The sequence below is a fragment of the Malaclemys terrapin genome, chromosome 1 (genome assembly GCF_027887155.1).
Source record: "Malaclemys terrapin pileata isolate rMalTer1 chromosome 1, rMalTer1.hap1, whole genome shotgun sequence".
NCBI lineage: Eukaryota > Metazoa > Chordata > Testudines > Emydidae > Malaclemys > Malaclemys terrapin.
Window position 1 is genome coordinate 201,565,773 of NC_071505.1, and position 24,905 is coordinate 201,590,677.

Consider the following 24,905-nt stretch of genomic DNA (forward strand, 5'->3'; position numbering starts at 1 on the left):
CATTTTTTTCTCAAGCCACCTTAACTTGTCACTCCTGCTCCTTTTTTAAAGAGCAGCGTCCTCACCTCCCTCACTCGGGCACACTCTCTCACCCAACTGCAGACAGCTGAGGGAGACAAAAAAGAGGCGCTTCTTGGTGGCAGGGTGGGAGGGTTAGGAAGCTCAAACAGTTCTGCTTGCCACTGGGGTGTGTGTGCGTAAAAAAGATAGGGCTCTGAGGCCCTGAAGAGCAGCTGCTTCCTGTGCAGGCTTCCTGCACCACTAAAGTAGGGGAAACCGTTCCTGCAGGTCACTTGCTGGTGTGGGGGAAGTTAGACAGCTGCTCTGCACAGCAAGCTGCAATCATCACAGGCCCGTAACTGAGGAGGAGATAGAGGAGCAGGGCTGGTCCTCTGCGCCCATCTCTAGTTGCCTGAGCCAAGCCTGCCCCCAGAGGGGTGACAATGAATGCAGCAGGAGGGCCGGCTCCAGGCACCAGCCTACCAAGCATGTGCTCCGCTCTCCCCGGTGCTCCGGCTGGTCAGGGAGAGCGGCCCCGGCCAGGCTCGCCGGCCGGTCGGGGAGAGCAGAGAGCCCCGGTCGGGGAGAGCAGAGAGCCACGGCTGGGCTCGCCGCCCTCCTCCCGGTGCTCTGGCTGCCGGGGGCTCTCCACCCTCCCCCTGGTGCTCTGGCCGGTCAGGGATTGTGGGCCTGCGGCTGGGCTTGGCGCCCTCCCTGTCGCGCTGGGGGGGGGGGGGGGGGGGGCGCGGCGGCCCTGGCAGCAGGTGTTCTGATCTCTCCTCTGCTCAGTCAGACCTGCTGTGAAAGGCCTCTTCACACTCTGTGTGACCCATGGAGCAGGAGCGGCACGCTCCCATAGAAGATACAGCAGATCTGATACTGCTTCCCCTGTGTAGGCCCTCTCAGGGCCACTACATTGATTTAGTGACACTAGTGCAACTTTTGGACAATGTTCCTTCTGTAGACAGACTTTGAGGGACATCTCAGACAAACCACTTCTTTAAAATGTAGTTAAGATTGTAAATAAATATCACTTCAATAAAATCATTGTTAGAAAATCATAAAGATAAGACACTGAAGCCAAAGAATTCAAAGTTTAAGGCTCCAATAAATTTCACTAATTTTATACAAATAGAAAATTTGTACTGAATGTCTGCAAACCGCCTAACTCTGACCTGCTATCAGTGTTCATCCCCTCTAGGCAACTAGTATCTGCTTTACTCCCTTACAGGTACCAGACCTTGTGTGCATTTTCAACATAGTTCAGATGTTGTCCCTTCTCCTATTCTCAATACAGATATACACAATAGCTTAACAGTCACATATGGGCCAGTGACTCAGACTTTAGCTTCTCTTCTATATACGTTCTTACACCATGCTCATCACCAGAGTATTGGAATGCCTTCGAGTAGTACATTAAGCCACTTGGCTATACATCTGTCACATGTTGTTTGTTCTCTCATCCTCCCCAGCAGGAAAAGCATGGGTAGTGGAGTGTCTTGTTTTGGTAGGGTTTTACACTTGGTTGTCTCTTTTTAATGCATGTTGCTATGTGTTTGTGTTGGAGAAGGCAAGGTCAAATAAATGTGCCTTGTGCTTGGAGTGGAAAGTGGTGAGGTTTGTGGTGATCCTTGCTTTCTGGGGGATTTCACTCCACTGTCTCAGACCAGCCCTTGAGAAAGTTTTGTCTCCAGCACAGACCAGCTTTGCCCTTATTGTACAGAGTTTCGTTGTGCCAGAGGAGTGTAGAAGCAAGAAACTCCAAAATTTCTTCTTCTCCATAGCAGCCTCAGCTGCATGGGCCACCAGAAGCATATTGAACTGGTTCTCTGCTCTCTATGCTATGGGCTTGAAGCAGGAATTACTGGGTGATGTTCTATGGCCTGTGTTAGGCAGGTCATAGCTGATGATTATAATGGTCCCTTCTGACTTTAAAAATCTATGATATGACATAAAATACCATGTCAGCTTAATGGTGTTAATCCACATTTTTAAGGCATTCATTGGTTTGGGACCAGGATATCTAAAAGATCTCATAAAGCTGTGGGATGAGGACCAGAGTTGACAACTCCATTCCTCTGGCACAATCTAGCTGTCCATTGAAAGGGTAAATTTGTTTGTATAGTAGAGGCAGAGTTTTCTCAGTGGCCTGTTTTTTTTTTTTTTAAATAAAAAAAAATTGTGGGACAAGTTTCCACAGGAACCAAGAACCACCTCAAACCTCACGAGCTTCTACACCAAGTGTAAGGTGCACATCTTCCACTTACTTTTATAAATGTTATATACACTATTCTGTGTGTTGATATTAGATAAGTAAGACACCACACTAACACAATTTTCCATCTGGGGAATGAAACCGAGAATGAATCACATGTGACGGATGTTAGTCACATTGCATCGTGTGCTTCTGGAAGATACTTGGATGCTACTGTGATGAGGGCAGTATAAGACACTGTATAGTGTAGAATTGAATAAAAAGCGCACACAGTTTTGGTAATTACACTCTAAGATGGACAACCCAATTAACTTCATCCACCAGAAAAACTATGGAGTTGCTGGAAGACACCACTTTACCTTCCTTTTCCAGCGCTTCTGATGCTACGCCATTATGATATACCCACGTCCTCTCCTGAAGTTACTTAGAAACTGCATCATAAGACGACTATATTAATTCAGGAAGGACTTCACCCCTTGTGGATGGTTAGCACAAGACCTGTGCATCACCAGAGTCCCAGTTAAGCCCCATTTTGAGGATGTAAATGGCCCTCAACGCTTTCGTTGGCCCTCTGCAGGGGGATGAATTTCACACTCAGTTACTAGTGAGGAGTGCACAGCAGGTCGGGATGCAGAGTCAGAGTTAAGGATTTTTGCTATGTGCAGGTGAATGAACTGGGATGATGTGGCTGATCTGGTTAGGTCCTGTGATGGTGTCGCTGGCGGGTTGTCTGTGGGCGAGGACTGGCCTGCCTCCCAAGGCCTGTGAGAGCGAGGGATTGTTGTCCAGGATGGTTGTAGATCACTGATGATGCGTTGGAGCGGTTTTAGTTGAGGACTGTAGGTGATGGCCAGTGGAGTTCTGACAACCCGCCAACCTTAAGCATATTCTCACCAGCAACCACACACCGCACCATAGTAACTCTAACTCAGGAACCAACCCATGCAACAAACCTCGATGCCAACTCTGCCCACATATCCACACCAGCAACACCATCACAGGACCTAACCAGATCAGCCACAACATCACCGGCTCATTCACCTGTACGTCCACCAATGTAATATATGCCATCATGTGCCAGCAATGCCACTCTATGTACATCGGCCAAACTGGACAATCCCTATGTAAAAGGATAAATGGACACAAGTCAGATATTAGGAAAGGCAATATACAAAAACCTGTAGGAGAACAATTCCACCTCCCTGGACGCACAATAGCAGATTTAAAGGTAGCCATCCTGCAGCACAAAAACTTCAGGCCAGACTCCAAAGAGAAACTGCTGAACTTCAGTTCATTTGCAAATTTGACACCATCAGCTCAGGATTAAACAAAGACTGTGAATGGCTAGCCAACTACAAAAGCAGTTTCTCCTCCCTTGGTGTTCACACCTCAACTGCTAAAAGAGGGCCTCATCCTCCCTGATTGAACTAACCTCGTTATCTCTAAACTGATTCTTGCCTGCATATTTATACCTGCCCCTGGAAATTTCCACCACATGCGTCTGACGAAGTGGGTATTCACCCACGAAAGCTTATGCTCCAATACGTCTGTTAGTCTATAAGGTGCCACAGGACACTCTGTCGCTTTTCATAGATCCAGATTAACACGGCTACCCCTCTGATAATTGTAAACAGTATCTTACTTTTTCTTGTCTGGAAATACTTGAGTTTGAAAGCTTAAGTTCCCTTGTGTATCATGTTTAGTGGTAACAATGCTCCTACCTGGGAGTCTAAAAGTGAAAGTCTATACAAGGACTCTTACTTTTTGGAGAAAGTGAATTTACTCTGCTTTAGAGTCTGTTGAATGTAAACACCTCTTCTGGGTCCACATGCCTCCTCTACTCGCTTCCTTCTAAAAGCTGGGATTTTAAGACCTGTTTCTCATTAGATGCTATGGTGTACTATGTTGACTTTAAAATAACTCCAGTTACATGTACTCAGTATTTTTAAAGACCGAAATTAATTACAATTTAGGGGGAGTCTTAACTTAGAATTATATGCATGCATAATAATTACTGCTTCTATAGGCTCAAAGGGTATTTTTAGTTTTTTTTCCACATTCTTAATGTTTTGCTGTAAAACTTATAACTTTATTATATAACTTCACTATATATTAATCTTAATGCAGCATTTTTGAGTTTTAGATGAATATATTCTGCAAGTGGAATTTATTAATCATGGTGTGAATATATAAACTACCACTTAAATAAATATACTATTCCATATTCATTCATAGTACGTTTTCACAGATGGCTCCTATGTACATAAGCTAGAACCTTTGGGTAACTTTGACTTTCAATTCTCCTCTGGGTAGATATGTAAGTGTGTCCTCCCCAGCCCATCCAATTAAGTTAAATTGACTGAAATTTGGAATGTTATTGTGCTTTGCCTATAGTGAAGTATATTGTGGTGACACACATTTGTTCAATTTCTGCACTCCATTATATCAGTGTAATTATTACAGTAGCAACTGAGAGGTGCTAGGCAATGTACAAGCATATAGCAAAAGTACCTTTTCCAAATTGCTTTCGCTCTGAAAAGACAGTGTGGGGAAAGATGAAACAATGATGCACGAGCAAACTGTGCAAGGTAGTGATTAGTAGATCTCTTGATAGTTCTATGTTGGTTTTTTAATTTGTCTTGTGTGTGTATAATCCTGAACTGAAGTCAGTGGAGTCACTCCTTAGTTACTCTGGGGTAACGGGGGGGAGGGTAAACTTGGCCCACTGTTTCTAAAATTTTAACACTGACATTGTTTTTCTAGGCCTATCCATGACGCAGTAGAAAATGATCACTTAGAAATTGTACGCTTGTTACTTTCTTATGGCGCTGATCCAACACTTGCTACCTACTCAGGTAGAACTATTGTGAAAATGACACACAGTGAACTGATGGAAACGTTTCTAACAGGTGAGTAACTCTATACTCTGTCTGCTATTGTGAATGTAATGTGACATTTCCTGTCTCTGCCTCCCAGGCACCAAACAACCAAAGTTTTATTGTTCAATGTAAATAACAATTACTAGAACACACTTAAGTGACTTTATATTTTGCCTACCAAGAAAACACTGAGTAGTAGAAATTAGAAGCATGTCTATGGATACTGTCTCCTTATATGCTATGTGGGATGTATGATATGCTGCCATCAGATTTTATTGTTTGGAGACCAGCTAATTGGACATTGATCAGTGTAGTTTCTATTGGTACATAAAATTTTGCTTGAAACAAAAATAAAATTACCAAATATAGTAGCAGTATGTTAAGTATAATTAATTACAGCTATTGAGGTGATACAAATTTTTACCTTTTAGTGTCAAGCTTTAGAGAATTTTTTTAATTCCCCCTTTTAGTTTTCACGTTTATAAAACTTCAACCTACCATTTTATTTTTTAAAAAGCTATGATATGAAGGAGTTGAATATGTAAATTGGGTGGGTGAGTGTGGAATCATTTTAATAAATTCACTTTCCCTGTTTATTTTAAGGTAAACACAATTGAAAATCCTTTTGTCATTTCATTGGCTCACAACTGAAAAATATCCTATCCTTTTATTGTTTGTAATGAAGGAGTTTAAGTACTTGTGTATAAATACAAAATGGCATTGTTTGCGGAATGGCTAGTTGCTTTAGGACTGTATTGGAGTCCAATGGGTTGGCGTTCCCAAATTAATCCTTATGTACTTCAGTCTTATTCCGGTAAATGCCCCAAAATTAAGGCTATAAACAAACTAAATATTGCCTCTGGGTGATGGAACCTTAGGGCTTGTCTTCACTACCGGGGTAAGTCAATCTAAGTTACGCTACTCCAGCTACGTAGCTGAGGTCGTCTTACCCCAGTGTTTCCACTGCACTGTGACGGGAAATGCTCTCCCGTCGACTTACCTTACTCTTCTCAGGAAGTTGAAGTACTGGAGTCGACCAGAGAGCGCTCTGCCATCGATTTAGTGGGTCTTCACTAGGCTTGCTAAATCAACCCCCGCTGCATCGATCGCAGCAGCCTGGATCCCTACTGAATACCAGCCCTTAGTGTGAAAACCTTTTCCCTTCTCCTCATGTCTGCTACTTATGCCCCAAATTCCTTATCTTTGAGACTTGTGGCGGATGAAAAGTTTGAACTTTTTCAAGGGTCAGGATTGCATCTCTCAGAAAATTAAGATGCTGCAGTTTAAAGCTCAGGAATCCATGGGTCAAAATCTGTCGCTGCAAAGAGTTGGGTTTTGTTGATGTTTTTGAGTGGGTGAAAGGGACCCACCGGGGCTAGGGGGGAGATGAGAAAAGTGTATTCCAGGAATATTCAGAAGAATGGTATTCTTCATAGTATGTGCATCAAGAATATGTTGTGGATTTTAGATAGGAGGTATGAAATATGCATATTGGAACTCTGGCAAGCTTAGCAGGCAGTGTATCATACAGCTTTCCATTCTGATTAGTTTGTTTTTGTTGTTGTTTCCTTCTCTAGAGTATTTAACTGACCTGCAAGGTCGAAGCGTTGATGACCCTGGTTTGTACTGGGATTTCTATGGCAGCTCTGTGTGCGGTGAGCAAATGTTATCCTTTATTTTTTGTATGTGAAGGAGTTTCAAAACATTATCTAGCATGTGGGTGGGTGGGGAGTAAAGGGGGGGGGGGTGTTCTTTTGCTATAAGCCAGAGGTAGTTTTGAAGGGAAGTGTCTAGTTTTATTTACTGCATCAGTTACAGGATGATAAAGCAAGATTAGCAATATGCTCCTAATGCTGATTGGACCCGGCCCTTATTTTTTCCCCACCCCCCCAACTAGATCCAAAAGATGAATCTGGATTTGACATCCTGGCAAATCCACCTGGCCCAAGTGATGAGGATGAAGATGGCTTTAGCGATGTGTTTGAATTTGAATTTTCAGATGGGCCTCTCTTGCCATGTTACAACATCCAAGTGTCTCTCTCTCAGGGGTAAGAACTGATATAACTTTATGAAATAATCTATTTGGGGTAGCAGGAGTCAGTGCCTGAATGCTGCTTTTAGAATAGCACAATTTAAACTGTTGTATTTCTGTACAATTATTCATACACCGTGTGCTACTGTGCGAGGTGGTAGGGAAGAAAGCTGATATGTCAGCTCTAGGGTGGAGTTCCAAAAGCGTAAGGGTACGCAAAGAAATTGCAGTCTAAACTTTCTGCGTGTGCTAACTGTATTTGCCACAGTATAAAGTGATTTACAAAATGCTGTTAGCATAGACAGCTGGTTTTACAGCCCAGAAAAGAGTGAATTACTGTTTTAACCCAAGACATATCAAACGTCCTCCCACCACCCAAAAAAGGATCTTGACGGTCCCAAAATAACACATTTGCTTCTGGCAAATTAATATTAAGTAATTTAACATTTTATCTTGAAATTTTTCCTTGTGAATTTGCATCTCTTTATCACTTAATAGACACTTCATGAGTGACATGGCAGCGTTACTACAGTTTTAACGCTCCGATGCAAAGCTGGATTTGACCCATGAATAATGCATTGGATCAAACACATCGAGAAATGGCTTATAGCATGTTGGTTGTATACAGATACTGGAACACTGTTCATCACAAGCAGAAACCTGGACTGTTTCAGTTGTGTAGTCTCTCCTGAGTGTGAATTAGCTCAGTAAACAACTGTTCGTAGTTTGCAACAGTTGCATAACTTAAAACTACAGTGTTTCTTCATAACCTATTATCTCTGAAGAGTTTATAAGCCATGTTGGACTAGCTTTTTTGACTGTGGTTAAATGCACATTAATCAAAATTTGACACAGACAAAAATTGAATTTAATATTTAGTGTTTAATATTAATCTGAAAAATCCACTGTTTTTCCCCATTAATTGCTTCTTGAGAATTCATAGCTGCCCAAGATACTGATTGTTTAACTGTAAGCTAATTCTTGACTGCTAAATAAAAAGCAAGGCTTCATCGTGTAAACATTTACACATGTGAGTAGTGGTCAGTGTGACTATTTGCCACCTGTGTAAAATTATGTACCTCAATTTACGGGGTCAGGGCCTGTCTTGATACATCATACAACCAGCCTCTCACCCAAAAGCCATGGATGACATTAGTATGCGTGTATGTCTGTCTACATGCATCTGGACACTGCTAAATTCTAATTCCACGGCTAGTCTCATTGATGCCAGTGAAAGTGTTTGCAGGAATGTGGTGAGCAGGATTTAACACACAATGTAAAGCTACTGCTTACATAACCAGGATGATTATAACTTTGTCAATTATTTATGCCCCCCCCCCCTTTTTTTTTTTTTGTTCTGCAGACCGCGAAACTGGCTATTGCTGTCGGACATAGTAAAGAGGCTGAAAATGTCATCCCGCATATTCCGTTGCAACTTCCCTAATGTAGAAGTTGTCACGATCACCGAGGCAGAGTTTTACAAACAGACGTCTTTGAGTCAGTTGTTCTCTTGTGCTAAGGACCTTGAAGCTTTTAATCCGGAAAGCAAGGAACTCTTGGACTTAGTAGAGTTTACAAGTGAACTTCAGACTTTACTTGGCTCTTCACTTGAGTGGTTGCATCCGGATGATGATAATCTCTCTGATATCCATTGGTGAGCCACCAGGCCATTTAATGTATAGTACCATATAAAGTTAATTCTTTATGTATATGTGTTAAAAATGCAATTGTTTCTGTAAAGAAAGGACACTATTAAATATTAAAATATCTTTCCTTTATATAAGAGATTTGAATTCCAGTTTGATGAACTTTGGAACATTTTTTTTTTTTTAAGAACTTTAATCAGTTTTTACAAAATTGTTATATAATGTTTCTTTAAATGCACACAGGCTTTGGGATACTTTTGTTTTTACTTGGAACACATTTAAAAAATCTAACACACCCACACATTGACTTTGTTTCATACAAAGCACTGATTACACAGAACATACTTTTATAGGTGATGTGATCAAAGTCATGTGGCTTGTTTGGGAGATAGAATTTGGTAAGGCACTTCGTGATATTATTTTTGTTTACAGAATTACCTGCTTTGGCCAGGTAAGCACTATTGAATATAATTCAATAGCTTGTAATATAAATTAAAACCACATCCATATACACCAACTAATTGTATGAACTTTTATATCCTAATTTAAAAACTGTGAAATTTAGTTTTCACACATCAAACCGGATTGTTTATATATGTTTAAACATTTTATGCTCTTTATTTAAAGAAGACTTTGAACTATTTTTTCTGTATCTTGTAAAATATTGAAAAACTAACATATGTTGAAGTTGCTTGAAACTGTACATAAACTAAAATTTTCTGAATTGTGTGTTTACGTTTGAGATCCGTGTTTTAACTTTGTAAGTAAATTCTCCTGCCTTTGTATTTATATTTTACAAAAATTTTCTTAAAGGCAATAAAACTGTTGAGAAAATTAAGATGTTGAAATGAGTTTTATTCTCTGCACGATTATAAAACAAACTGACTTACTAAAGTTTGTAAAAGGAGGATCTGATCTCATTTCCTGGAGCCAAGCAGGAATGGCGCAGGTGCTGGGAAGCAATTTATAAAATATGATGTGGAATCTATATTAGCCTTCTACTATCAAGGTCAAAAGAAAAATATCTCATGGGCCTTTTACAGGGTCAGACGTTTAAAAACCAGTAGTCTCAAGACTTTCTGGAGTACATTTTAGTTAAAGAACGGTGAATCCATTTAATATGTTTTTCCCACTTGTCATCTTTAAAGTTAGACTGATTGAATTTTTTTCTCAGTGGTTCCTAAGGGGGCAGGGAGGGGGGAGAGAAAGGATACATGTTCTGTTAGATAATTTCTGTATAGAGGCATCGAGTATGTGAGCACACTGGGCATTTTATGTGTGCTCTCCTGTTACACTAGAGACAGCCTTGAACCAAATTCCTGGTTCTAAACTTCATACCTTTATAAAGTGCCTTACCAAAATATCCTGAAACCCAAATTTTTCCAAATCCAGGGGTTTTGGCCTCCAAATGTAGATCTAAACCTTCCTAACTCTCTTAGTCTTTTGATTCAGTGTTCAAGTTTGGTACATTAGAGGAACAGATTCCCACTGTGAACCAGATCCTGAGTTTTGTTTCAGATCCATCTTTAATATTAAAGTGTGCCCTGTGTGAAAACCAAACACTTAAACCTCCTTATTACGTCTCTTTTGCAATATATTGGATGTTATCTCTGACCAGTACTACCATAATGTGCTTAAATAGATTTAGAAGCAGTGCAGTTAGCCAAACAAAGAAAAATGCCTACAGGACTGACATCTAAAGGAACTGTTGAGGGCTGTTATACAAATGTCTGACTTCCTATAGACACAGTAAAGTTTTTATTTTTTCCTGGATTGTTTTCTATCTTTTGTACTGCTGCACGGTGACACTTCCTCCATTGTATTAAGATTTGGGGAAATACAGCAACGATTCATATCGTGCCATCTGCAAGTTATAACTGAGTGTTTTTCTTGAAAAAGAATATCTAAATTTCTCTAAATGCATGAGGCTCAAAAAGGTCAGAAATGGATCCCTGAGAATACCTCCTGTGCCCTTGAGTGTTCTCCCCAATTGCCGCAGAGCTCAGTGTTAGTCCCAGATGTACAGGGAAGAAGGACTAGTGGCATGCAGGGGTTCTGGCTGGTTCACAGTGTGCAAGTGAAATCTGTTTCGCAGGGCCCATGGAGGTCCATGAGACGCAGTGAAGTTAGTGCAACCTCAGAGATGCCCTAACTGATGCTAGAGGTTGGCTGACTCCTAAAAGGGCTGAGAATACGTGAAGCATTAGGGTTAAAGCCTCTTCTGGCACCTTCCCCCATTGACTCCTCCCCCCAACTAGGAGCAGTGTTACTCATAGTGGGCCAGTTCTGATCTGGGCACCAATTTAAATCTAGACTACCTCCTGTCAGAGGAGTTATGACAATGTGAGATCAGAAATAGGCCCAACACCCACATGTTGTGGGTGGCGGAAAACAAGATGCCGCTAGAAGGTCATAGGATATCTAGCTGAAATGCACTCACTGAAGCAGTTTTACAGTATTTGCACAAAAGCAAATTACATTTAAAATGCAAGTTCCCCTGTTTTAAAAAAAAAAATACACGTCTTAGAGCTCCTCTTTTGAATGCATAGTCTGCAGTTGGATTTTGGAAACAGGCATTTTGCTTTGCTCGGCTGTCTGCTAACAGCTGAAAGTGGCAAGTTCTTGTTCTTAGTTGCTGGTTACATTTCTACTCTTGCCCTGGAAATGAGGGTTTGAGCATAGAAATTACGTTGTGTGTAAGTATTAAAAACAAATGTTTCTTGGACCTGTTTGATCAGCTGCTTGCTGATTGGCTGGTGATTTCTGGGTATTTATCAGCTGTATATCTCTTTATGGTGTAGGCAGAGACCACATCTCTGGGCATGGAGCGTAAAGGAGGGAAATTTCTGTGGGTTTCATGTTCCGTGGGTAAACAGGAAATGGAAGTATATTTCCTTTTCTGAACCACCTCCTTCGGAATCGTCTGAAATGTGCTCAGAATAAATATCTGCCTAGTCAGAACCTTCAGCATCAGCCAGTGGGGTCCTTTCACGATGCTCAGTATACACCCATGCCTTGTCCACATCAGAACTTTATTTTCGAATACAGTTAGAAACCTGCACTGTTGTAACGAAGTTTGTGTGCACATTAAGGACCTGTCTATGCTATATAAATACAGCAATGGTAGGGGAGTTCCTTATAACATTTATCCCCTGATGTGGTTTAAAAAAAAATAGTTGTTCTCTTTTATGATGCAGCATGTAGGACTACTTCCTTTCCAAACACCTGCCAGAATGTGCTGTGGTGACCTTGCTGGCCCAGTTGTCTTCGATAAACATCTTTCGGAGGCAGTGGAGCTGCTCTCTAGTTCCGAGTCTGCCCACCTGCTTGTCTGGAATCATGTTGCTCAGAATCTGGCATTGCCCACGACAGTTTCCCTCAATTCCCATCAGTAATTAGTCACATTCAGCTGCTTACAAACCAGATGGGAACTGTGGTGGTGCCTGTGGCTACTTTTGCTCTCTCAGATCTCTGTGTATGGTTTATTTTGGTTGGTGTTTACTCGGTGACGGCTGAGGAAGTCTAGAAAACACCCTGCTCCAGGCTAGGTGGGGAGTAAGTCTGATCCTGGAAATGGTTCCTAAGAGTGATGCACAAAGCTCAGGTCTGTGATGCTTAAACCTACCTTTTGCCTCGTCTAGCTCCCAACAGGGCTGAATATTCCTTTAGGTCCCTGACTACAAATGCAGTCTTCCATTTGGGAGGACTTTCTCCCCTAAAAGGGTGCCCTTTTTTCTGCTGGTTTGTTGGGGTTTTGTTTCATCCATACACACTCCAGAATCCTGCGGCCTGGCTGAAGCTCTGTTCCAAAGAGCTTTGAAAGTAATACTTCTAGCTATAGACATAGTAACTGGTGCAAAAGAATCTGAGAAAGGTATCTGGTGGCTTAAAGGTGGTGAAAACGGCCCTTGGGGAGTGCCCTCCATGTAAGGGAGTACCCCCGCAACACAGCTATTGAGGCAATCCTATAGTAGCTCCCAGCGTAGAACTCAGGGCCATAGGAAGCAGAGGGTAAAGTAGAGCAACCGTGAATCTGCTCTAACTGCAACTAGAGGCCATGCTGATCCCATAATAGAGAAAGTACTACTTCCCCCCCACCCCCCTTTCATTTCTGTGCCAAGCACAAGTTGTACTTGAGAACTGATCTGTGGACTAAGCATTAATATGAACTATTCAGTAAGTCAGAGTGAGGTAAATATAGACAGCAGTAGCTCTAGTCCCTTACAGATTCTGTAATACTTGATGAAACGGCCTTTAAACACTAAGATTATTTTGGTTTATAAAAGAAAACTGAAGGCATTACTATTTTTAACTTGTACTATTTAAAGTAGTTTTAAAAATCGTGTCTAAGTTTAAAATTGTCTGTGAGCACTATATTTTTACATCTATGTTGATTCACAGGCAGAAAAGGATCTTTTGGTAAAAGATTTGATGCCACAAATATGATATAATTTTTGATATTTTATTGGATTTGTATTTACACTATTTCATTTCTACATATTCTGGAGATACACCTATTTTGGGAAGGAATCAGACAGGACACACACACGAGATTGGGTTGGCTCATTAGGGGATGAAAAACACCCCTAACAGATCTAAAATAATTGTTGCATGTAATGCTTCTCAGCCTGTGTGTGTATATATATGTGTGTGTGTATGTGTGTATATATATATATATATATATATATATATATATATATATATATATATATATATATATATAATGTTCACTCCTAGGTTAATCATGCTAGTTTTGTATTCCAATCTTTTGTTTGCTTTGTACTGGTTCACTTTGACTGCAGAGTGGAGAGATTGTATCTTCTTGCAAGTGACAACCATGATGAACTGGTACAAGAAGCACTGCCTTTCAACTTTGATTTCACTAAGAACTCTCAAACGTTTTGCTGCTTCTGATGCTTTATACAGCTGCAATTCTTACCCGCATTCTACACGGTACATTTCCTTGTTCTCCTCCCAGCAATGCCTGTGCCTCAGTTTCCCTGATCTGGAAAATGGGAATGATAATGCTTTGTAAAGGGCTCTGGGAATGGTGAAAAGTGCTATGCAAGTGTTAACTCACAGCTGGGTAAATAATGTAGTATGGCGTTAGTCTAGATCAGAGGTGGGCAAACTATGGCCTGCAGGCCACATCCGGCCCATGGGACCCTCCTGCCAGGTCCCTAAGCTCCTGGCCCACGAGGCTGGCCCCCAGCCCCTCCCCTGCTGTTCCCCCTCCCCCACAGCCTCAGCATGCTGTGCTGCCGTAATGCTCTGGGCGGCCGGGCAGCGCAGCTGCAGAGCCACGGCCTGGCCTGGTGGTCTGTGCTGCATGGTGGCGTGGCTGGCTCCAACAGGGTGGCGCGGCTGTAGTGCCACCAGCCACCGGTGCTCCAGGCAGCACGGTAAGGGGGCAGGGAGCAGGTGGGGTTGGATAGAGGACAGGGGAGTTCGGGGTGGGGTATTGGGGGTTGGGGTGTGGATACGGGTCAGGGTGGTCAGAGGACAGGGAATGGGGGGGTTGAATGGGTGCAGGGGTTCCAGGGGCAGTCAGGGAGAAGGGGTGGTTGGATGGGCAGGGGTACCGGATGGGGGGGGCATTCAGGAATGAGAGGAGGGGTTGGATGGGGCAGCGGGAGCCAGTCGGGTGGGGGCTCCAGGGGTGGTCAGGGGACAGGGATCGGGTGGGGTGGATGGGGCAGGGGTCCTGGGAGGTGGTGGCAGCATCAGGGGGCAAGAAGAGGTGGGGGGCGGGTGGGGGCTGGGCCATGTCTGGCTGTTTGGGGAGAGTTTGCCCACCCCTGGTCTAGATGTTAACTTTCCCTACCCACACACATACACTCCATGAGATTGAAGTGATGGGAATTGGCTGCTCTCTTTCACCAGGTATGAAGTACAGTTCTGCCACTAAATAGATTTTCCTTTTGTTGTCACATTAATTTGCAACTCATTAATAGTGACAGAAGTGAAGTATTGCACTGATGCAGATTTACATATTCATGAGGAAATTATTAAACAAATAAGATTTTCCTAGCTTAGGAAGCACCCAAAGTAATGCTACACAGTACATTACAGCAGCCTGGATGGTTTATTTTCTCTTAAATATGTTAATAGATGCAGTTGTGTGGGGTTTTTTTAAAGTAAATATGCATCTCTAAAATAACGTAATTTAAAAAATCAGAATAATTGAAATACTAAGCCAGTCACAAAATTGTCAATAATTGAATAGGAATATCTATTTAATACAAAAATCAATTATACATTTTAACTTTGGCTAATGAATGATATACCGGCAACATCAGCAAGAGTACAGCAGAATTTCTTCAACAGTGGGGTGAGCAATAGGCCGATTAGTTGCTACTGTACTGTATGTTTCAGACAGGCAAACTGAAATTACAATAAAAAGTTTGGTACTGCTTTGCCCTGTCTAGGGTGGTTAAAATGTACACCAGTGCTGGGAGGGCAGAGGAAGAGAAGCGAAACACGTCCATCTTGCTTGTCAAACAATGTTCAGGGTTCTCACAGATGTTACATGTTCAGTGTGGTGTCTGTTTTTAAAATGGAAAAAGACAGTTACACACATCCAGGAGCTTGACTGCAGCACGCAGAGCTGCTGATGAGAAGCTACTCACCACTGAACTGACTGGCTCAGCATGCACTGTTTGTTTCCGCAGTTTCATCTTACTCTCACTTCACCATAGCCTGTCCTTTGCTGTCATGGGGAAACGTTTCAATCACAGCTAAGCAGGGACCTGCACCACTCACCCTTATCTCTGCAGTCAGGCACTCCCCACATGGAATCTGTTGACATTTACTAGTGTTCTGTTAAGTCAATCCCCCATAGAAAGAGCGGTATGTAGGACTAGACCACCATTATGGTGTGGCAATGTATTCAGCGTAAAATAAAGCGAAGCTTTTTAGAGTGGCTGGCCATTCGGAAATCTAAGGTTCAGCCAAAGGTAGGATCTTAGGCCTATACACCAGTCAGGACTGGGGAGATGGTGCTAGCTGCAGCACCCCTTCTAATTCACAGGACACTGGGTAATTGTGTTTCATCCTTGACCACTGATAACATGCCAAGCAGGGAGGGTGAGCGAAATAAGGGAAAATGCCCATGTGCAAAGAATATGCTATTAAAGCACCATTATTATTTTATGCTCCGCAGAAAATCAATTTAAAAACTCAGAAATTCAATAGCCACTTGAACTCTATTGGCACATGCCAGGGGAGAGGAGATGGGATGCATATGAAGGGCTATGTATTGAATAGTTGTATTGTGGTTCATCAGCTAGTAATCTGTGTTAGTCACTTTCAGCATACTTACACTTTCTTTTTCTGTGGGCCTATTTAAACACAGAAAAACGCAAGCTTTCTTTCCCCCTGAGCATGGCCGGCATTTTAAAAGCAGAGAAAGAAGAACAAAATTGACTCTGCTGAGGTTGAGAAATGAGGGTGATGGGATGGTTCCTTCACTGCCCCAGTGCATGTTGAAATCCCTCTTAAATACCTCATTGAATCTATATGTAGGTTTCTTTCTGGCTTTGTGAATTTGATAAGGTAATGAGTATTACTAGGCACACGGGAACACATGGATTATTGCAAAGTTCTGCTCAATCTTCACATGTTGTTTTTCTCTCTCTCTAGAATTTCCAGATGATTGTACAGAGCTATCCAACTATTCGACTGGAAAGTGGTCCCTATAGCTCTTCCTTTTTCTGATGCCCTCTGACTTAGCCCCCTCCATTTCTGTACCAGTCACAGGTCAAAGGCTGAAGTGAAGTCTCTTTTGGACATGAAAACAAGCCCAGTCTGTTGCTGGCTAATATCAAGATACCCAAGGACTTTATGGCCTTGGTGGGATGTAGTTTCACTCTCTGTGAAGAACTTATACTAGAACTGTAATCTCAGGTCTACCTTACACTTAAAAATTAGATCTACTTAGCTACATCACTCAGGGCTGTGAAAAATTGTTCACACTAATCACTGTACTTGGGTTAACCTAACCTGCAGTATAGCTGAGGCCAGGGCAATGGAAGAATTCTTTCATTGATCTAGCTACCACCTTTCAGAGACGTGGATTAACTACGCTGATGGGAAAAAACCCTTCCATCTATGTAGGAAGTGTCTAGTATGCTGCTGTAGTGTAGGCATTCCCTCAGTGGTTGTATCCCTGGGGGCATGGTGCAAGGTGGGGCAGTTTAAAGGAACATTTTCAACCTTTACATCTCCATGCTCTTTCTCTAAAAGAGAATCATTTTGTTTTCAAGTGCAGATGGTTTTATCTTCATCTGATCTGTTAGGTTTTTCTCCAGCAGAGGCAGGAATTCCAGCCTGTTTATTAGAAAGACAAGGTGATTGAGGTAATAGCTTTTACTGGACCAACTTCTGTTGGTGCGAGAGACAAGCTTTCGAGCTGACACAGAGCTCTTCCTCAGGCCTGTTCAGTGTCAGTGGTTCTAAGGGCTGATTCCTGGGCTCCTTGGTTGGAGCCATTTTAATGTACTGTGGATGTCGATGTAGAGCTAGTCAACACAGGGAGCAAACACTCATGATGTCAGAGCTACAGTTCAGTATTTGTAGCTGTAGACATTTCAGGGAAAAGGCTCTATAATGAAAGCCCTATGCCTGCGTGCCGTAAAACCATTGCTGATGTACAATTTACATGAAGGCCTGTCCTGACAGCCTCTGAAATGAAAAGGGCAGATTATTTAACAACTCATCAACATTAATAACCCTTGGCAAATAAACTATGCAAATGTAACTCCATAGCTGGAATGCTCAAAAGATGCGTCTCTTAAATAGTCTGGCTTAGTCTTGAACAGCTCTTAAATAACCTGGGTAAAAGGCAACTATGTTTTTATTGATAGAGCATGGTGTTGGGAGTCAGGAGACTTAGTTGCGAAGCCTAACTTTGCCACAGATTTGTTGTGTGATCTTGGGCAAATCATGTAACCTCTCTGTTCTGCCGATATCCCTTCTGTAAAATGGGGATAACAATGGTTGGCTTTGAGATCTGTGGCTGGAAATTGCTATAACACTACAAAGGCACAAACTGGCTTTAAACTATTTGAGACATCACATGACCCCCCCCTTGAGATTATCAGTTCCAAATACTTTTGTGTTTAGCCCCCAAAATCCTGCCTCTTAACACTTGGCCCAGCAACGGCTAGGTCCAAGCACACAGCTACGCGTACCACTTCACCCCTCCCATATTGCCCCAGTCCATATTACCACAGGACATTGTACTGTAAAGTACAAAAATTGAACCTAAAGTGAGGCCTTGAATTATTCATATTTTATTTATTCTTCTCAGTCACGATGCCAGTGATGAGTTTGTAGATACAGCCACAAGGTTGCAGCAGATGATTGACACTGCCTTATGTGATTACAGTATGCAGTGCCGTCAGAGCTGTGTCAGTCCCAGGATACAGAGCCAAAAATCCAGGAGGTAATATGTTTTACTGGATCACCTTCTGTTGGTGAGAGAGACAAACTTTTGAGCCACACACAACTCTTCTTCAAGACAAGGCGGGAGGGATAGCTCAGTGGTTTGAGCACTGGCCTACTAAACCCAGGGTTGTGAGTTCAATCTTTGAGGGGGGCCACTTAGGGATCTGGGGCAAAATCAGTACTTGGTCCTGCTAGTGAACGCAGGGGGCTGGACTCAATGATCTTTCAGGGTTCCTTCCAGCTCTATGAGATAGGTATATCTCCATTTATTTAAGACTGAGGGCTAGTCTACACTACCCACCCAGACTGGCGGGTAGAAATCGATCTCTCGGGGATCAATTTATCGCGTCTCATCTAGATGCATGTACTCCCACCTCGTCAGGAGGAGTAAGCGCCGTCGACGGGGGAGCCGCGGCGGTTGATTTGCCGCCATCTTCACAGCGGGGTAAGTCGAATAGGATACGTCGAATTCAGCTACGCTATTTGTGTAGCTGAATTTGCGTATCTTAAATCGATCCCCCTCCAGTATAGACCTAGCCTGAGTGTCACAGCTAAATGCAAGGTGTAGCAGATTGTTTAGCATACGTAGTTAACACATAGCCAAAGGGCCCATTCAAGGTAGAGGAGTCCCTTAACACCACTGCAATTCTAGGACAAAAAGCAGGGGTTAGTGGGTGACAGAGTGTTGTAATAAGCCATAAATCCAGTGTCTATGTGCAGCCCATGATTTCTAGTGTCTAGCAGAGTTATGAATTTAAACTCCCAGGCTCATCTTTCGAAAATGTTGTGCAGGTTTCCTTTGAGGATGAGGGCTAATGGGTCAGATGTAGCATGATCGCTTTGTGACTAGTGTTCAAAGACAGGCAAGAGGGTTTTTGTCCTTTATCATTTTACTGTGAGTTCATTCAAGAGCGTTGTGATTATCTGGTTTTACCCACATAGTTGTTATTGGAGCATTTAGTGCACTGGATGCGGTACACCACATGTTGTGACAGGCATGTGTTAGACTCCTGGATCCTGAAAGGTGTGTTGTGGGGGGGTGTTGTAGCAGTGGAGAGATGTCTGCAGGTTTTGCATCTGTTGTTCTGGCAGGATCTGGTGCATCTCTGAGTTGGTGCGTCCTGGGCTGTGCGGAGCTTGCTTCTGAGGATGAGCTTGGAGAGGTTGGGGGGTGGGGAGGGATTGTTTGAAGGACAGAGGAGGGGATTCAGGAAAGATTTCTTTCAGGATGCGGCCCCCCATTGGGTATGTAGTTGTTTGATGATACCCCGTGTGGGTTCCAGTGTGGGGTGATAGGTGACAACTAGAGGTGTGCAATCGAAGAAAGTTTTTTATTTTTGTGTTGAAGCAGGTTCTCTCGGTATTTGGGTGGCCCGTTCCATGGTATGATCTACTTCTCTGGTGGCATGTCCTTGTTTGGTGAAGGTGGTTTTACATGTGTTAAGGTGTATATCCCAGACTTTCTCCTCGAAGCATATTCTGTGGTATGGTATCTGAGTGCCTGGCTGTAGATCGCAGATTTCTTGGTGTGCTTAGGGTGGTTACTGAATCTAGCCAGGTAGATGTGGTGATCTGTGGGTTTCTTTTATATAATTGTTTGTAGGGTTCCATTGTGGGAGCTGATTGTGGTGGAAATCTATGAGGGAGTTTAAGCTGTCCATCCAGAAGATAAAAATATCATCGATGTATCTCAGGTATCTCATTGGTTTTGTGATGCATTTGTCCAGAGATTCTTCTTCAAGGTGGCCCATGAAGAGGTTGGCATGTTGGGGAGCCATCTTAGCACCCATGGTTGTTCCCATGGTTTGGACAAAGTGTTTGTTGTTGAACGTAAAATTGTTATGGGTGAGGATGAAGTGGATGAGTTTGGTGATGTGTTTGGGGCGGATATCTGAGGATTGTCCATTGTCTTGTAAATATTTGAAGCTGGAAGCTATGCCGTCATTGTGAGGGATGTCGGTGTATAGGGAGGTGACATCCATGGTGGTGAGGCTGGTGTTCTGAGGGAGGTTGTTAATGTTGAGGAGTTTGTGGAGGAAGTCAGTTGTGTCCTGGGGAAACTGGCCCTTTGTGTGGTGAGTGGTTTGAGGATGATTTATATGAGTCCTGATATTCCTTCAGTAAGAGTGTCATGGCCAGATATGATGGGTCATCCTGGGTTCCCTTGTTTGTGTATCTTGGGAAGCATGTAGAAAATCCCTCGGGTGGGTTCGTGGGGGATGAGTTTGTAGAGTTTCTCTTCCAGTTGTTTGGGGAAGGATTTGATGATATCCCTAAAATTCCTGGTAAATTGTGGTGTGGGGTCTTATTTGAGTTCTTTATGTAGGTGGAGTTGGTGAGTTGTCAGTTGATCTCATTAACCTACTCATCACGGTGGAGCACTACAATTACAGTTCAGCCTTACTCCATGGCATTGAGATACCCTGGATGTTATTAGAACCAGTTCAAAATTCACATCCTTAACTCTAGGGCTAGAGTTAAGCACAGCCACTTCACCAGTGACATCAGACACTAGCTGGCTTCACATAGTCTTCCTCACCATTAAAGGCAATTTACCGGGGATGGCCATAGTTAACATCAAGGGATCGAAACAGAACCATGTCACAAGTGACTCTAGACTCTAAGTGCTGCAGGGACCTGAGACTCAGCTGGTGTAAATTGTCAGAGCTCCAGTGGTGCAAGGTGTGCAGTCTCTACAGTGACTGAAATGGCAGCTGTGTCCAGAGAACAAAGGGCCTTTGATTATCATTGCTTTCAAAACCTTAAAAGTAAGTTTGATTAGCAAAGTCAATAAATAGATGTCAATACAATGCATTATAAAGGCACATTGTTATCTTCCTCGAGGCAAGCAGTGATTGTTGGTGCTGGAAAGCACAGAAGAGGAAAGGGTGTGTTATTCGGGAGACACTGGCGATTCAGACCAGATCTTATCTTGATGTAGACAAAACAGTTTATCTTGTCACCAAGATTATTTCATAGCATACACACAATTGCTGTTTGAAGTAAATAAAATCTACCCATTTGAGCATCAGGCTGTTGAAATGTTCATATTTTCATTATTTCCAGAACGTAGGAGGAATTTCAATGAAAATGAAACAAGACTGAGCCCTGAAAAAAGCCCAGTTCCAGGATGGGCTTACTTCTGAGATGAGTATTCAGGGCTAAAATACACTAATCTGCCCTTCTCAGGTGTATATATATACAGACATTCAGTGGAGTTTTGAGGGGGCAAGTTGCTTTTTAACAAGGTTATTGTGTTTTGCAGCACAACATTTGCAATATTATTACTGACTCTTCAGAAACACCCAAAGTGTGTTAGGCACTGCTGCCATAGTGCAAAAGATAGTCCCTGTCCAATAGTTATTATTTAATCACAAAAAAGGGATAGTTTATTACTTACCTTAATTCTTCACCGTTTTTGTCACCATTCACTCAAACCCCAAAAGTGATTCAGCATCTCAGTCAGTGTCTGTGAGAGAACATGGAAGAGAGACTTTCAAAATAGACTCCTCCAGTGCCAGGCCTCTCTGTAAAAGAAATAAACCTGTCAAATAAATTTACTTATCAGGTATTTGTTTAACCCCATGACACCAGGAGAGTTGATTTCCTGGTACTAACCTTAAAATGTAGACTCTCAAAGTTACTAACCATAGCAGTCAGAGTCCACAAACCCCAGCCCCAGTGCTATAGGTTTAATGATGTACCCCGGGTAACTTCAAGGCAACAGCTACAGATTCCAGGTATTCATTTGAACAGTGCATTTTACACATATCTCTTTGGGCTGGCATGATACACAAGACCGGTGAAAATAAAAGTTCATAATAATGCTATTGTAAACAGGTCCAAATTAGCTCTTCACTAACATACATTTCAGAGTGTTTTCTGAAGTCAAAAGTGGGAACTGGAGATGGGGTTAGGGTTTTCTGGATCCTCTGGAGCTAAAAAAAGAATGTTCACATGTGGCTCCTAGGGATGGGAGCATTAGGAACACATACAATGGATAAAGTTTCTTATTTACCGTGCCCTCAGTTTTGCAACACTATTGACTGATCAAATACAAATACCTAAATCAAAAATCAATGTAATTAAAATCAGATTTATTTACAAACTAGGGATGGGTATTAAATTACTTAGAATGTTCTGTAGTATCAATGTGGAAAACTCGAGAATAGTGCACCTTAATCCATTAAAGGAGGAAGGTGGGTTCCTTATTTATTAAATATGCTAATTTCTTTTAAAGATTAGTAATAATACAGTAATATCTTATACCATATCCTTCATCCAAACATGCATTATAAATAGGCTTGGAAGGATTAAATTTTTACTGGTAAATATTAATAAACATCTATTTCACCACACACACATACAAACTAGTGAAAAAATATTTCAGTCGATAATGATCAACATTTAGAAATGGGCAAAAATAAGAAAAATGCTCCTTATTAGAGTTTGAAGTAAGGACGTTTACTTTGTATCTTTTGACATGGGATGTTGACAATTGGTGTTTTAATGGTTATCAAGCTTTAACTTTTTAAATCTCAACAGCTACTGTCATTAAATAATTATTGTCTGACCTTCATAATTTCACACAATTATGAAAATGTAAATCAATAAAAAAATTAAAAATGCATAATTTTGTGCAACGTGAAAATTTAAATTGATAAAAATTTAAAAAATGCTTACAAATAAACAGCAATATTATCTGTCAAAATTATGAAAACATAAACTTGAATTCTGCCAAGCAGCCTATTTATAAAGTATTGACCTGCTAATCCCCTTTCATGCAAATTTTGTGCAGAATGAAAAAATAAACATTTTAAAAAACCCACAAGGCTTTGGAAATCCAACCTACCAGCCCTTTCAGGGGAGAGATTTGCAGATGAATGGAAGAGGAAGGAGTGTGGTCATCTAATAGTGCATGCGCCCTCAGCTCCAACTAGGGTGACCAGACAGCAAATGTGAAAAATCAGGACGGGGGTTGAGAGTAATAGGAGTCTATATGAGAAAAAGACCCAAAAATCGGGACTGTCCCTATAAAATTGGGACAACTGGTCACCCTAGCTCCAATGGGAAATCTCTGGATTTTGAGTATTTGAATATGAGGCCTGCAAATCCACACTGTTGCCAGAGGCCTCCTTGCCCCTGCAGGGCAGCTCACCATTAGGACTCCACCTTGCCATTGTCCTCCTCTGGCTGCGTCTCACTATAGAAATGCACTGTTTCCTGCCTGCACTGGGGTGAACGAACTAGTGCTAATTGCACTGGTTCAGTGCTTATTTCTGTTCTGCATGAGGAGTTGTGAATGTGCCATGCAGGGCAGGAGTTACATCCTCTGCAGATGCCTTGGTAGAGGGTCACTAGCCTCCCTGCTGGACTGGGAGGGATCGCAGAGGTAAGGGGCTTGATTTCATTCTTCTTGATTTCATTAATCTCTTCAGTAATTCTTTGCATTGTAATGGTGTGTTTTTGGTTTGGTTTGCAACTGCCCTTCCGGTGATTCCTTCTAAGCTCCAAAAAGAGGAGTGAGCCAGGCCCACGTGTGGAGGGAGTGCCGCCTTCCAGAACTCTGCCCCTTTCTTCCAGTCCACATGTAATGCAGAGGGGACTTGGGATGACAAATGGGTGGTAGCACACCTGGGGAGTTAAGTGGATCTACCTGGGCTAATAGGAAGGATGGGAGAAGGTGGAGAAGGAAGCTTTTAATTTAGCTGCAAAACAAACAACAGCAAATCAAACACAATGATAAGAATTACTGACTAAAAGAGCAAAATGAATGAAACCAGGCCCCTTCCCTCCTTGACCCCTGCCACCCGAAAGGAGTGGTACTCCTCATTATGTATCCCAGGCCTGCAGTGGCTCAGGGGCCAGACAAGTGGTTCTTCACCAGAGTATCTGCACTAAAAGTGTGAGGTAGACGGGTGTAGCCTCTGTCCCTCACAGCATGTGTGTGGCTCCTGGTACAGGACAGAACCATTCAAAGCATCCATTGGAACAAACCACGAATGTGAACAGGTGCAAATAGGGACTACTGAACCAGACTCTATGCACATGCTCAAGGGAGCTTTGCCAAGCATTATGGGCTAGATGCAAGAATTCACAGGCCCACAGTGTTGGCAGGGAGAGCTTTGAGTAGCCATGCTGCATTGTGTTTACCTGAAACCAGACGGTTAGTGCAGACACACTAACCTGATACACTTGCACGAGTTTAATCAGACTGTCATGCTATTATGCTGGTGCAATTCTTTAGCAGATACAGCTTGTGTGACAACTGGTAGCTATTGCTAGTGGTTTGTTTAATCAGGCTTTTACAGAGAATTCTAGGAGGTTCCTCTTTCTGGACTATATTAAGGAGCACACAACAGTTTAGGGGTGGAGGTTAGAGGACACAAGAAATTGTGAAAGAATAACAAGCCGGAGCCATCGAGTAAGTAAGACGATTTGGCAGCATTTCAGAAAATGGGGTGGTCCAGTAAGGGAGTACAGGAAATTGTCTGAGCTAGATTAAACATTTTCTAAAACCTTCTGGGTGCTTGAGATTTGACTTGAAAGTTGGCAAAGTTAAATAAAACAAAAGTTAACAAAAGTTAACACATTCCCCTCAATTTATTTTGTTATAGACCTCGTATAAAGTCAAGTCTATTTTTCATTATTTTGAATGTATTCTTTAATATGAAGATATGCACAGT

General features: G+C 42.2%; 1 protein-coding gene across 8 annotated transcripts in view; it reads left to right on the forward strand.

The window, feature by feature from the left end:
• BCOR (BCL6 corepressor) overlaps window positions 1-9,610 on the forward strand; it is a 71,285-nt gene extending 61,675 nt beyond the window's left edge. For all 8 annotated transcript variants that reach the window (XM_054005856.1, XM_054005879.1, XM_054005877.1 and 5 more), the window contains 4 exons: window positions 4,979-5,124; window positions 6,672-6,749; window positions 6,992-7,142; window positions 8,490-9,610. In XM_054005856.1, coding sequence (XP_053861831.1) covers window positions 4,979-5,124; window positions 6,672-6,749; window positions 6,992-7,142; window positions 8,490-8,784 — 670 coding nt within the window. In that variant the 3' untranslated portion in view covers window positions 8,785-9,610. The remainder of the gene's footprint in view (window positions 1-4,978; window positions 5,125-6,671; window positions 6,750-6,991; window positions 7,143-8,489) is intronic.
• Window positions 9,611-24,905: the final 15,295 nt, after the last annotated feature.